The sequence below is a fragment of the Cebus imitator genome, unplaced genomic scaffold (genome assembly GCF_001604975.1).
Source record: "Cebus imitator isolate Cc_AM_T3 unplaced genomic scaffold, Cebus_imitator-1.0 Scaffold188, whole genome shotgun sequence".
In the NCBI taxonomy this organism is placed as follows: Eukaryota; Metazoa; Chordata; class Mammalia; order Primates; family Cebidae; genus Cebus; species Cebus imitator.
In genome coordinates this window covers 3,727,313-3,742,938 of record NW_016107503.1, presented here as the reverse complement: position 1 = coordinate 3,742,938, position 15,626 = coordinate 3,727,313, and the positions used below count along the sequence as shown (strand labels likewise).

At 37.8% G+C, this 15,626-nt stretch overlaps 1 protein-coding gene across 3 annotated transcripts in view; it reads right to left on the bottom strand.

The window, feature by feature from the left end:
* The window catches only part of CRYBG3 (crystallin beta-gamma domain containing 3), a 133,276-nt gene that overhangs the window by 64,809 nt on the left and 52,841 nt on the right, over nucleotides 1-15,626 (bottom strand). For all 3 annotated transcript variants that reach the window (XM_017546195.2, XM_037744879.1, XM_037744878.1), the window contains 4 exons: nucleotides 6,966-13,107; nucleotides 5,526-5,570; nucleotides 4,863-4,978; nucleotides 3,725-3,872 (listed from right to left, as the gene is read on the bottom strand). In XM_017546195.2, coding sequence (XP_017401684.1) covers nucleotides 3,725-3,872; nucleotides 4,863-4,978; nucleotides 5,526-5,570; nucleotides 6,966-13,107 — 6,451 coding nt within the window. The remainder of the gene's footprint in view (nucleotides 1-3,724; nucleotides 3,873-4,862; nucleotides 4,979-5,525; nucleotides 5,571-6,965; nucleotides 13,108-15,626) is intronic.

Genomic DNA, 15,626 nt, shown 5'->3' with positions numbered 1-15,626 from the left:
AAAAATAAGCAGAAATGTCTAGAACAGTCACCTGTCAATCCTTAAGGCTCTTTTGTATGCTATTAATAAGAGTTCTAGTAACATTATTTCAAATACTGCCATATTAATGTTCCCCCAGGGATCTGAGTTACAGTAACAAAATACATAACTAACTGTCTCACACAAACAAGTTTCCTCTGCATTGTGTTGTACAAACAATGTTTGGGTGGTGTACTCTAAAAAGGGAAAAGCTAAGAAGCATTCAAGTCTACAACCACACAGATGGAAACAGCATAATAGCAACAGTTTAGTGATCACTAAACATGAAAATAAACAAAAATGAGAGGGCATATGTTCTCAGTTATCTTTACTAGAAACCTAATTTTTGCTCTAGCTGACTGAAAAAGATTTCACTATTAAGTTCTATGTTGACAGTGGCTATTCACAGAAATAGCATGCTTTGCAAAACATAAGTATAATTCTTGATGGACAAAGAAAGTCAAATACCAGCAACTGAAGGGCACTTTATAGTAATGTGGCAACAATAAACAATTTAAGTTTATATGGCTTCCTTGCTTACTTTGGTAGTCCTGCTACACTTTCCAAATATATTAATGAAATTTACAAACTTATACTATTATGGCAATTAGTAAGAATAAATACAGTTTTATAGTTATAGTTAACAAAATTACACTTCACAAACACAGTAAGAAAATCTATTTGTTTCTACCTTACATAAGATACCTCAGTCCTGGATCTAACAACAGATCTTGCCATAAGAAAAATGTCACATCCTTAAAAAAATTTTTTAAATACACAGTAAACATAGTAATTTGCAGTATTCATTTATTCTAATTTTATAAAAGAAAGCATTTGAATCAAGATTACCCACACTACTGCCTTCACTCCCAAATTATTTTCCCTGGGGACAAAGACAACCCTTAACTGGAATCTACAATTACTGATAACTAAAGGAATCTGCTATATCTGTTTGCAGCAAAGTGAAGATATCGCCAAAGAATTATCTTTAAAGGACATTAAAGTCCTGTCCACACCGATGAAAGCGACTAATCTAAAGATGATTTCAACAAGGTATAGTTGGCATAGGATAGGCAGAAGTGAATCCAGCACGGAAACAGCCATCTTTTACGAAGCAGCGACAGGCAGCATTTTGACAACACTGGAAAAAGGAAGCAGTTTGATGGCTAATTATTACTTTGTAAAATATTTAAAACAATGCTTATGCCTCTTCCATTCAATGCTCAATAGTTTTATTTCCCTTCCTCACTAACGGCTGTTAACCTGTTGACCTGTTGACGCATGGGCACTAACACTACAACTAAAAATAATGATTCTGAGAACAAACACTGGAAGAGGGAAAAGTACAAGCCTGACTTGCTCTTTCTTATAATATATTCTAAGCAAATGGTGGACGTGCAAATATCCATTCAAATATCTATGCTCACCAGATTGAATCTGTTTGATTTTATTGTTTGATTTTAGCAGGGGTTGAGAAAGGGGGCTGTTTGCCATATATTACTCGTTTTTTTTTCCCACTAGGCCTTGGCATGATGCCTGATTCCATAAAGAAGGTACAAAACCACAAGTTATATAAATCTTAGAAGAGTCCAATTACGAACTAACTAGTCATTTGTTTTTTTCAATTTTCTAGTGAGTTAATCAAGTGAGCACTCAAATTGTTATCTGCAGAACTGAACTGACTGCAGTTAAATCTTTTAATAAAACGGACAGTGCTCTCTCCATTTCAGCCATCTTCATCTCCTTGCAGTACCCTAGGCCACCAAAGCTCACCTCTGCATCTGACAAAACTGGCTGTGCCAGGAGCTCCCTCATATCTCCCAGACTGCTTAACCCCTGTCTGTCCTTACAAGATTCTAATCAGGTGTCACCTCCTCCAGGTAACATCTCTTCCCAAAAGGTGAATTCCTTCTTCTGTGGGCTCAGAGGGCCCTGGAGAACATTTCTCACATCATATAATCATGTGACTCAGCTGCTCTCCCCCAGTCTTCAAGCAACCTGAAGTAAGGAACCATATCTCACTTGTATTTCTATTCCCTGTGCACACCACAATATTGGCTCAAAAGCAGACACAAATATTTGTTAAATATAGGTTTGTTTACAGTTTTGCAGACAGTATTGATGAACATAAAATACAAGCAGACACCTTTTATGAAAACTTGAGTTTTTCTATAGGCTATATTTAATTTCTTTGAATGCTATAAGCCACTATCAAGAGTTTAATAATAATCCAAATCATCATGATGGTGTTCATCTCTGTTTATTCTTTCATATATATAAATTAAATCTCCATAACTTGAAAACTACATATAACCATGACTGTCACATGAGTAACTGTACTGTATCACCTATTGTGTTACTGTTGAAGGAAATCTTAAAAATACACGTGAAGAGAATTCTGTCCTTATCTGAGATGTTCTTCTCACTAATTAACCTCTCCTCTATACTACCACAGAACTTCTTACAAAACATTTTATTATATTGGAAGACCTTTCTCATCTTAGTATTAATATTTTCTAAACAGAAAAATAAGAAACAATACCTTCCCTTCCTATTCTAATCCTCCCTTGTCTTATTTCCTCTAACACACACACATGCATGCACACACATGCCTATACTAAGCAGTAGCAATCTATACTCGAAAAAGATATATCTGGAAATAATGGCTCTAAGATTCCCGAATAGCATACCCCTACTTAGGAACAGTGTATACTAATTAGGAGTATTCTAGAATACCATGCTATTATTATTATTATTGAAACAGTCTTGCTCTGTCACCCAGGCTGGAGTCCAGTGGCATAATCTTGGCTTACTGCAACCTCTGCATCCCTGGTTCAAGCGATTCTTCTGCCTCAGCCTCTGGGGTAGCTGGGATTACATACCCAGCTAATTTTTGTATTTTTAGTAGAAACAGGGTTTCACCATGTTGGCCGGGCTGGTCTCAAACTCCTGACCTCAAGTGTTCCACCCACCTCAACCTCCCAAAGTGCTGGGATTACAGGTGTGAGCCATAGTGCCTGGCCAATACTATACTATTACATGCTACTGTAGCAAGAGTATTACAGCAGGAGTAGCGTTATACTATTATAGTAAGGTATTATAATAGTAGGAATATACTATTCCTATTAGCATAGTTTAATAGCAATAGTATACTCCTATTAAAATATACATATCGTGCATTATGCAACATTTTATATATATATATATATATATATATNTTTTTTTTTGAGACCAAGTCTCATTCTGTTGCCTAGGCTGGAGGCTGGAGTGCAGTGGCACGATCTCAGCTCACTGCAACCTCCACCTTCTGGGTCCAAGCAATTCTTGTGCCTCAGCCTCCTGAGTAGCTGGGATTACAGACATGCACCACCACACCCAGCTAATTTTTGTATTTTTACTAGAGACAGGGTTTCACAATGTTGGCCAGAATGGTCCTGGGCTCCGGACCTTAGGTGCTGGGATTACAGGCATGAGCAACCACACCTGGCCCACGTAACATTTTATAAACTAGATTACCTCTGGTTAATATTTTTAATTACCATTCACTCTACGTGCATAAATTCAAAAGATTATCAATATGATAATGAAGATTAATAACGGCACAAAAATTAGCAATCATTTGTAAACATTGCCAGGCCACAGCATAGCTTTATTATATGACAAATAAAATCAAATAAAAAATAGGAGAAAAATCTACAGTTGTTACCTTTAAGACTCGTTTGATAGAACCCAATACAAAGTTTCTTTGCGGATGCCTTCTGTTCTGAAGAATCCAGTCACGATTTAACACTTTTTCCCCTTCTTCTAGCACACACTTCTGACCTCGGAAATGTGGTTTCTCATATAAAATCCAGCTAAACAAAGAGCAATGCCATGATAAGTTATATTTAATTTTCTAAGAAATAAGGCATAAAATAAATGATACTTGGGGTAAGTCACAGACCATTTTACCTACTTAAATTTTTAAAGCTGGGATATCTTCCATTATTAGCATATAACCCTATTTTTTGAAACAATATATGCTAATTTAAGTATGGGTGAATAGTAAAGAAACAATAAGAGTGCATATACCTTGGAAATAAAAATATTTTCTGAACATAGTACCACAATATATTTCTATGTCTCTATTTATGTAAGCATGTTCTTTATAGATGTGGTCTATATAAAGCTATACAGCTGTATTAAAAACAATAGGGCAACAATTCCAAATTACACTTCTAATTCTCTTGTTGCTGAATAACACAGGACACATGTCCCATTTTGTTATATTAAGACGAGATTACACCATATGATTTAGTACATGAATACTGACCTGGGTAGCATAAACGCTAGATAGATAAATTCTAGCTCCAGCATGTCCATGGGACATGGTCCTTAATAAATAAATGAGGTTACCCCTCATTCACAGACCATACAAAGATTCCTTCACTTCTTGACCAAGGCAGCTATACAAACAACTTTAACTATGTGGCCTTCACATTCCTCAGCATCCCACAAATTCTCAACTCATTTTCAAAGCTATGCTTCATTCAACTGAAGCGTTCAACCAAACTTGCCAAATCTATCCTGCTAATAATGCAGTTACAGAATGGCATTGATTGTATAGATTAGGTCTTGTAACTTACTGCTGGCTTAAGCACTAAAAAAAAGGCTGTATTTTATGCCACAGTAAATAAAGAGAACAATTACGTTATAACAGAATAATAATAATGTTTTAAAACATTCAGTCAAAAAGTAGAGGAAGGAGAATATGACTTTAATAAAAAATACAAAAGAAAAGCATGAACAGGAAGAAGACACATTTAATTTCAGAAAACGTGCTATAAAATTTTAAGACTTCTTACCAGCCCCTTACAACTTTTATTAGAACTCCATTTGGAAAAGACCATGATGTAGCATCGGGAATATTACAGTAGACTTCTTGTTTATATTTACTTTCATGGAGATCATAGATAACCATCTGCAACACAGTAAATAGCAGTAAGCAGCTACAATAATTAATTTTTAGAAAGTATTTTAAATTCTAAAATGTCCTAGAACACAGAAACAAGTATCTTAAATATATAAAAGCAAGGGTTACTTTAGATGTTAAATCCTCAAATAAAATCATTTTCTAAGTCACTTACAAGTATATTAGGCCAGGCGTGGTGGCTCATGCCTATAATCCCAGCACTTTGGGAGGCCAAGGTGGGCAGATCACAAGGTCAGGAGACAGAGACCATTCTGGCTAACACCATGAAACCCCGTCCTACTAAAAATATAAAAAAAATTAGCCAGGTGTGGCGGGGCGCGCCTGTAGTCCCGGCTACTTGGGGGGCTGAGGCAGGAGAATTACTTTGAACCTGGGAGGCAGAGGCTGCAGTGAGCTGGGACTGCACCACTGCACTGAAGCTTGGGCGACAGAGCAAGACTCCATCTCCAAAAAAAAAAAAAAAAGTATTTATATTAAATTCCTCAAGTCTAAAAGTTACCTAATCTTTATCTTAGTTTGAGAAAATTATGCTTACCTTCCCAGGTCTTGGGTTACATCTCAGAGTTTGCTTGTCAACATTCTGAAATAATACAAGTGGAAAAGTAAGCTTTTAGAAACATTGGTGAAAAGATGAATAATTCATTTTCTTAACAGTCACGTATGTAATTTATCACATATTTACTTAGTGACCATTATGAGTGAAGTGCTTCTCTAGACACAAGGGATATAAATACAGATATACAGGAAATTAACATGTTGTCTCTGCCCTCAAGAAGTGCACAGCTTAGAACAGGTAAACAGATAATCACATATATATATATATATATATATATATATATATATATATATATAAAACTCTTCTAAGCAGGGGGACTAAGTTAAATCCACAGGTAAAATACAAGGAAAACACGAGGTTATGGAAATGGTACCAGCATGGAAGTGAGGGCACAGAGAGGTTCGAAGAGGCTTTTCTGAGGAAGTGGTATTAAGAGATCTTGAAAAACAACATTTCAGTGAGGGAAAATGTGGCAGGTTGCGATGGGATAGTGAAGAAAGAAATTGTAGGAACAGAACCATACTGGGGAAAAGTATATTGGTAGGAAACACAGAGTGTGTACCCAGTGTGGGGAGACAAGGTTGGCCAAAACAGTATTTGGGGGCCTTATAATGCAGAGTTAAATCACTTTCCACTTGATTTGGTAGGCAGTGGAGAACCATGAAAGAAACCTGTCTTCAAATCCCATCATTCCTTTTAAAATGACTTTGCTTTGCAAGGTTTGGTTGGCCTTCAAGTATTACTGTTTGCCATGAAGTCTGTTTAAGGTAAAAACACAGGAATGGACATCCTGTATCTTTATCTTGAAAGTACCATGATCTTGGGAATGCCAGAAAGGAAGGTCCCATATATTTAATAAATATTCTACATTGAACATTTAAATATTTCTAAATAAAAGAAAAATGTAATTGAATTTCAAAACATTTTGAATTTCAGCTATAACGTTTTCAGTTCTTTTTGTTTGATTTAGGCTGCTCGCTGACCTGCCTTGCATGAACAACAATGAGAGTTGTTGTAGTGAGAGGCTGCTGTCAAATACTTAAAAATTTCACTCAACAGAAAGATTTTTCATGAGACTAATAAGCTAAATGCAAAGTGACAATTTTCCCACATATAGTACCTTGAGAAATTTATGATGCTGTCACCTAATTTAGTTTGAAAAATATTAGTGAAAGACTTCAAAATAACCTTTCTCCATTATTATGCTTTTTAAATTCTGACCAAGCAATTTTGTTTTCTAAATAGTCCAGTTAAAATACATGAGTTATGATGTATTTCAACCAAAGAATAAATCTGATACATTTATGAAACAAACTTTATACAACCTCTATAACCTCAAAACACTGACTTTCTTAATAAGCCTTTAGATAACGTCATGATTCAAAGCTTTAATCATTATTAATACACAAAATAACTTACCTCTATGAATGGGCTCAATCTGCCTGGATTGTCTTGAACACGGAAATTCTTTGACACTGGTTCCTGAAAAATCCCACCAAATCTGGCTCCTTTTTCTGAGGAAGTCTGCAGATACTGATGATAAGCACTCTTTAAAGAAGAATGCAATTTAGAAGTAAGGTCAGATTTCTGAAGAAATGAGGTCTTTTCTGGCCACAGACCAACTTGCAGATTGGAGGTAGTAGGTTCATTTGGCATCACATATGAATTTTTAGAAATTCGAATGCTTTCCTGGTCATCAGGGTAAAATGTGATGGAAGGATCTGGCAACTGGAAGGTAACATGCTCTCTCCTTCCCGCCCTCAAATCTCCTTTATCCAATGCTGCTGCTTCCTCCTCTTCCTCCTCCTCAGCTGCCTCTCTGTCACCTTCGTCAAAATTCATCTTTAAACGCTCCGACACTGACTGGAGAAGGGATAACACAGACGAGGATTGGTTTTCACTCTCTCTTGATTTCCTGGGGCCATGGTGACCAGGTGAAACGTCACTGGAGAGAATGTCCTCCTGTGAACTGTCATCCTCATAGATGGGAGACAAAGCTAAAGGATAAATTTTGTACCTTTTGGCCTCCACTGATAAGAACATTTCTGAACTATCGCTATCAAATGTCTCACCTAATTTAGTACCTTTTTCAAAGTGATGCACAAGGTCAGTTCTACTCTCAGACCTTTCGCATGCCAGAACAGGGATGCTGTCGGGGGATGCATCAGGAAACAAGACAGGCTGTGTTCGTCTCACTTCTGTGGAAGCATACATGTCCTCCTCTTGAAGGGGCTCTTCGTATAATATAGTAAAGGAAGAATTTTCTTGCTCATCTTGAGAAACAAAAGCTAAATTATATTTTTCACCACTATAATCTGGCTCTCTCCTCTTGTCATATATTCCAGTAAGAGATATTCTTTTGTCTAGACTTCCTATGGTATCCCCAGGTTGAAAATCTGGCATTGGTGGGGCTGGGTAGCCCTCATAATCCTTACTTAATGTAGGTGATTCATATCCCCTGAAATGTGAAGCAAGTCTATTTTCATGTGCTATCAAGCCTTCTTTTATTTCAGTAGGCTCTTCCTTTGTTTCTCCAACACTCCCTTCTGCATACTCTTCTGGTGTTTTACTTTCAAATGCAGGAGGCATGGCCTCCACTTGTGTAATGCTCAATCCTAGTCCTGTTCCATGTATTTTCTCAATGTCTACCACTGTGGGTAACACTTTGTGTTTCTCAATATTCTCACCACCATCTTCTGGGGATGTTTTTTCCATTTCTATCCCAGAGGGTATGGACACAGTTGCTCCAGTAGTCTCTTTGACATCTCTCTTGCATGTTTTTTCCATTTCTAAGGGGACAGGTGTTAAGTTGTGTGCTTCCTTCACTTTTAACACACACGGTACTATTTCAGTATTCTTAACCACCTCTTCAGCAGTCTTTGGATATGTAGCTTCTGTTTCCAGTATAGGTCTCTCAGTGTTACTGGTAATCCCTTTGGCGTTTTTTTGGTAAGTATTTGCTACTTCTAATGCAATGGGCATTTCTAACCCTGCAGGCATCACTTCAGCCTTTGCAATATCCCCTTCAGCATCCCTTTGGCAAGGATTTTCTATTGCTAACGTAACGGTTATCACTTCAGCCTTTTCACTAATCCCTTCACCATCTTTTTGGTAGACATTTTCCACTTCAGACATGGACACCACCCCAGTCTTGCCAACATCCCCTTCAGCATGCGTTTGGTAAATATTTTCCACGTCTATTGTAACAGGTGTCATCTCAGTCTTTACAATATCACCTTCAGCATCCTTTTGGTGGATATGTTTCACTTCTGGCGTAATAGGTATCACCACCATTTTGCCAACATCCCCTTCAGTATCCTTCATCTTATAAGCTTTCTCCTTTCCTAAAATGACAGGTGATCCCTCCGTTTTTTCAATATGCCTCTCCGCATCCATTTGGTATACTTCTCCCATTTTAAAAACATTAGCTTTGGGCTCAGTTTTCGTGACGTTCAATTCAGCATCCATTTTATGCGTTCTTCCCATTTCTAACATAGGAGGGACGGCCTCATGTTTCGCAATATTCAATTCAGCATCCTTTTTGCTTGTTTTCCCTGTTTCTAACATGGATGGTATAAGCTCAATTTTCCCCATATTTATTTCATTATCCTTCTTGTGTATTTTCCCTACTTCTGACGTTGCAAGGGGTGTGTTTTTACTGTGTCCTGGCAAGTTTTTTTCAGATATACATACAAGGCTATCAGACAAACTGCTTTTAGATGTACCAGGTGCATGGATGTCGTCATTCACAAGCGGAGGCCATTTGAAATTTAATACAAGAGATCTTCCATCCTCTGCCGCAGCTTCGTTATTATCCACATACTCTCCTTCCATTGTCTCATCATAGTCCTTGCTGCAAAATAAATGTGTTTTTACCCCATCATCTAACCGTTCATGTGACATGTCTTCAGCTAGTAAAACCGTATCTGATTCCTGCAAATTTATACTATCAGACAGTCCAGCTACATTTCCAGAAAATGGGGATTTTTGGTAGAGAACAATTTCTCTTCCCTTAATTGGCTCTGTGTCACTAGCTAAGTTACTTATGGAGAAGAATTTACTTAATACTTTATTTTCACTAATGTGTGTGCTTTGATTTACTGGCTGTTCTGATACCAAGAACTCTCTAACTACATCATGTGGCTTAACACTACCACTGTTCAGAATTTGTGGAGTATTAGCCTGAAGTTCAGAATCCCAAGTATCCTCAGTATCTTCAAAAGCATCATTTCTCAATTTTTCTTGAGCTACATAAATAATCTCATTAACTAATTCCCTAGCTTTATCTTCTAACAAACAAGATACATTCATACTATCAGGATCAACAAGAAGACTCTTCTCACCAACTGTCGGTGAAACACAGGGCTTCTCTTCAACTTCTGACTTGTTTTCCAAACCCTGCTCTTCCAAACCCTCTGTCTGTTGGATCTCTGTTTGTGTCACTTCTGATGGGTTTTTCTCAGAGATGTCTTCTTTCAGGGTATCCAGATTCATTATACCTTCTATGGCTATATGCTCCTGGCAGGTACTCACTGTGTGTTTAAATATTAGTTCTTCCCTGACAGAATTAAAAATCTCATCAATCAATGTATTGGCCTTTTTGAGTAAACCACTTTCGATATCTGAAAGTTGGTCACGTGCTCTTCTCCTGGCTTCTGTGTGCTCAGTGGAGGCTTCGGAACACTGTTGGTCTGAGCTGTTAACTGACGCTGCAGGCCCAGCAACTGCTCCAATCTCTGCTTCCGTGGGATTGTCATATTGGGCAGTGGTTAGGAAATCAGGAGATATCTTCCCAGTATAAATCCCCGAATGTTCCTGAATAGGGGTCACTTCTGCCCAAATTGAGATAGGTGCTTCAAATTCCAAATGAGCAGAGTTAGGGTACAACAGGTTAGTTAAGGAGGTACCTTCATGTGTGAGATCTTTGGTAACTTGTATAGAATCAAAATTACTTTGTGGCTTATGTGAATTTATTATGCTAACTTCTTCAGGGTTACTAGAGGAAGATGACAGACTATCAATACCACCATTTAAAAAATGAATGTTCTCTTTATTTCTGTAAGATGAGGATTTCTTTTCTGATCTCAGCTCAGAAGGTACATTAAGAAAGCTTGAGTCCTCAGATGCAGAAACATTTTTTTCCAAGCTGGTATCATAATCGAGAAAAGGTGAATTAACTTTTGTGCTGCCAGTTTCTTGGAATTTAGGGGAAATATTAGTTAAGTTGAGTTCTGCCATTTCTGAGTGACCAGAAATCTTTTTAGTCCCACAAATATCCAAAGATTGATGAATCACACAAGTGCTAGCTTCACCACTCTTTACCATCTGCCTACTGACTTTCTCATCATGAACAGGTGGTAAAATCCCAGATATATTACTTTTGAGAAGAGCAGGAGGAGAGCCTGTTTCTGTTTCGACCTCTGTTTCTGGTATATCTTCATATTTGGAGGCAGCAGGAGAAAGCTCAGCTTGGCATTTCTCTTTAAGGCCAGCATCCAAACACTTCTCTTCAATCTCATTATGGCTAATTGATTGAAAATTTTTGTCCTGTTTAACTCCTAGAGATGTTAATTCTGACAAAATAGGCTTTTCCGGCACATGGGTAATTCTCAATAGAAAAGAAGACATTTTATCCTGAGAAATGTCTCTTGACTCTGCTTGTGAAAGAGATATTTTGGACAAGGATATAGTTTTTCCTCTTCCAGAATGTGACTCAACGGGAACATTGTTCTGATCATCAATTTCAGCTTTGGATGCAATTTTGGCAATGTTATCAGTTTTGGCTTCCAAGGGAAGAGAATCAGACTTCTCTGTTATGGTCATATTTGCTTTTGTGTTTGAGGACATTAACTCTACTCTGTTAGGGTCTTGAGATACTTGAGATAAAATGGAACTGCGGTCCTTAGAGACGCTTCCAGAATCAAAGCTCAATAGCTGCATCCCAGTTAAGTCAGGGCCACTGGATTCAGAACGTGGAAGAACCTGGCATTTTTCACCATTAGAAAGAACTTCCTTGGATTCAAAAATTGCAGATGTATATTCAAGGCAAAAGGAAGGAGGAGGACTCTTCCTGCCTTCAGCCTCAACAGGATTTTTCACATTTTCTTCTTTACATTTATTAGGCTGATAGGAAATACCAACGATGTTGACATTCCCAGTTTCAATGGGCACAGGAGAAGCCTCACTCATTACATCAGGAATAGCCAACTTGCTTAACATCTCATCTCCAGAAACAAAGGCAGGATGTGAAATATTGAAATTTAAATTTTTACAGTCAAGGCTAAGAGACGTTTTAGCATCAGGTGATACTTTGGCTTGCTGAGGACTCTTAGAGTCAAGAAGAGTTTCTGAAATGTGACTTCTATTAAGTTCAAATTTCAACTCAGGTGCATTTTTATTTCCTAAGCATGCTGCAACTGCTGATTCACTGACATAATTTACAGAGGTGAGGTCTTTTTTATTCATTCTAGTATAAGGAATTTTATCACATGACCTAAAATCAAGCTTTTTGGCTTCAGTTTCAAAGAACTGGTCAGTATCTTTGGGTAACAGCTCAATTTTATCTACTGGGGCTTTTACATGACTTGAAGCTATGGGTTCACCAGCTGAGGCACTTTCTGTTTCTCGCCTGATTTCTCTAACAGCCACATCTTTCTGTGAGTCTTGGGCAGATAATCGCTTTCCTTCACTTACAAATTCTGTGTCTGTCATAGCATGTCTCTGAAGAGCAATGACATTGGTGTGAGTGGCAGCTTGCTTTGATGAGTTACCTATGGTTTGCTTGTCAGAACACTCACTCTCTGGCAACTGCAGATCTTCATGCCTAATTGATTTATTTGGACTTGGCAAATTTGTACTTTCCTGTTCAGTAGTGTCACTCCCATCAGATTTACTACAAGAGAAATCAGAAATAGCAGGGCCCTGAGGCTCAACAAGCTCTTCTCTTTGCACCAAGGTCCTATTACTCATCACAGAGCTGTTTTCTTTTGTTGTATATTCTGTTGTAGTTACTCTCTGAAAATCTGGGCTGCAAGAGACTTTGCTACTGTTACTTCCTGTAAATAATGCTGAACATACCAAATTTCTGTTAGTCTGAGAAACTGGTTCACAACTTAAATGGTGCTGCGAGTCAGATTCTCCATCATAGCTGGAGCTCGTCAGAGAAGGGGATGACCTATTTCTCTCAGTATCCCTCCACGCATTTTTATTCAAAAGATTACTGGAAGAGGCAACCGTCTGCAGTTCTGGGTTATTTGTCAAAGAACTGTCCGTACTGAGACTCGTTTTGCTACAATCAGAGTCTTCTAATGGGCCTTCAAGTAGATTTCCATTCATAGATGAGTCTGTACTAGCTGATGACAACACTGGCAGTATCCCAGCCTCAATCTCACGTCCAGGGTCAATGTGTGTGTTTGTACTAGAGTCAGAACTTTCATTTTCTCTGTCCAAGGTATTCACAGTTGCCAAGCCCATCTGTTGCGTTAAATATTTCCTAATGTGTCTTGGGCCTCGATATGTTGCATATGTTACTGAAGGTTTCTCTGGTTTACCATCGATTTGTCTGTAAAAAGAGAGCATGAAGAGTATCAAGAAATAGAACTAATAATACGTCATACTAATCTCAGCAACTGTGGTAAAAGTACATCTTTTAAACACTACTTCCCTTAATATATAACAATTTGGGGAGTGAATCCTAGAATGCTTTAAACTTATCTTTATTAAAAATAATAAAAATTTAACAAGCAGCACCTGAATGTCAATGCAGCATGAAGAATGTTTCAGCTCCTTAGAATTCCTCCTTCTTATCTGATTACATACATACCTCTGACTGTGGTTAAAAGAATATGGGCTGATGAGTCCAAGCCTTGGGTTCTAGTTCTGATCTCAAAGCAGTATCTGACTCTAAGTAACCAGATTGACTTTGGGCCTCATATTACTACAAATTTAGGGATACATCATTGATTTCTCCACCACATTAAAGCATCATAATGACCTTCTATTCCTTTACTCTGAGAGGTGAATTTGAACAGCAACGTTTAGCATGTAAGTTGGAAACGTTTTAAAGAAAAACAGATGGGAAGATATCTAGGCCACAGTAAGCACACATTATGTATTTATTAATAAATGACAAAACTGCATTAAAATTCTCTGTGTTCAGTTCTTCAAATATTCAATTAGTGTAGTGAGTATTAAACTGTTTGGACAAATGCAAAAATCAAAATAGATGTCTAGATTAAGCATAGAGAACCAACCAACCCCAGTATAAAGATCCTGTTCCTCTCAGCACCCAGTTTCCTTTGGAGAATCTACCTCTGGGAGTTCTCACACTGTGCCATGCCATCTTGTAGCCAATTACACACACTGTTCTCTGCCCTTAATGCCAGAATCAGCAGAAAACTCTAATGTCCTCTAAGACTCAGCACGCAAATCATGTCCACTGCAAACCTATCCCTCTACTACTAAGATGGACAGTTAGTCTTTGATCTGTGGGTGCACAGAGTACATTTGCCACATTAAGCATAAAGATATGTGCACTTATTTATCTTCTCCACTAGCCTGGTGGCTATTTGAGGGAAGGTACTGTGTCTTAATCATCTTTCTAAGTGCCCCACACAAGATTTGGCAAATTGTATATGCTTAATACCTCTTCTGAATTAATGAACAAGTAAAGCAATGATGCTTAGTGCTAAGAAATCTATTTCGAACTAATGTCTTAATTCTTATATGTGATAATCAAAATGTTTTAAATTTTGAACTCTAATTACCTTTCAGTTTCCTGACTATAAAATTATGGCATGCACTTGTATGTTCATTGCAGCACTATCCACAACGGCAAAACTATGAAACCAACCTAGCTGCACCAATGATAGACTGCATAAAGGAAAAGTGGTACACAGACGCCATCAAGTACTACAGAGCCACAAAAAAGAAGAAAATCATGTCCTCTGCAGCAACATGAATGCAGGTGGAAGCCGTGATCCTAAGTGAATTAATGCAGGGACACCAAATCCCACATGTTCTCACATATAGCTGGAAGGTAGACATTGAGTACAAATGGACCCAAAGAGGGAACAATAAACACTGTGGCCTGCTTGAGTGGTGGGGGTAGGAAGAGGGCGAGGACTGAAATACTACCTCAGGCGCTATGTCCGTTACCTGGGTGATGAAATAATCTGCACACCAAAGCCTCACAACATGCAAGTTATCCATGCAACAAACCTGCAGATGTACCCGACTCTAACAGTTGAAATTATTTTTTTTTACATATGGTAGAAAAATCTAATATGTGTTCTACTTGATTTTGTTCTGATTAGACATATGCTTAACCAAAATATTACTATGAAATACACATGAATAATTTAAAAATTCAGTTATCAGTATTCCAATACCTAAAAAATACATGTTATTGACAACTTTAAAGCAGTTACATTAAGAATTCTAGACTTGTCTAATTGATAAAATAGAAAGTATATCTCTTTTGACATGTGAAAACTTCACCAACTGTGTCTCTTAAATACTTCTTGACTTTTAGCTGAAATATTTCATCCTATCTATCTCCTGGACCCTTAAAATACTGACACACCACTATTGTAAAAAACTATGTTAGTGCCGGGCGCGGTGGCTCAAGCCTGTAATCCCAGCACTTTGGGAGGCCGAGGCGGGTGGATCACGAGGTCAAGAGATCGAGACCATCCTGGTCAACATGGTGAAACCCCGTCTCTACTAAAAATACAAAAAATTAGCTGGGCATGGTGGTGCGTGCCTGTAATCCCAGCTACTCAGGAGGCTGAGGCAGGAGAATTGCCTGAACCCAGGAGGCGGAGGTTGCGGTGAGCCGAGATCGTGCCATTGCACTCTAGCCTGGGTAACAAGAGTGAAACTCCGTCTCAAAAACAAAAACAAAAACAAAAACAAAAACAAAAACAAACAAACAAACAAAAAAAAAAACTATGTTAGTTATATTCATTTATTTTCACTGTCCATTATAGAGCACTAAAGCAGATGCATAAAGAAAAGTTTTATCTTGCAAAAAATGAGTCTTAGTTGCTGCATGAATTTCAGGCTACGTCAAGTACCGTT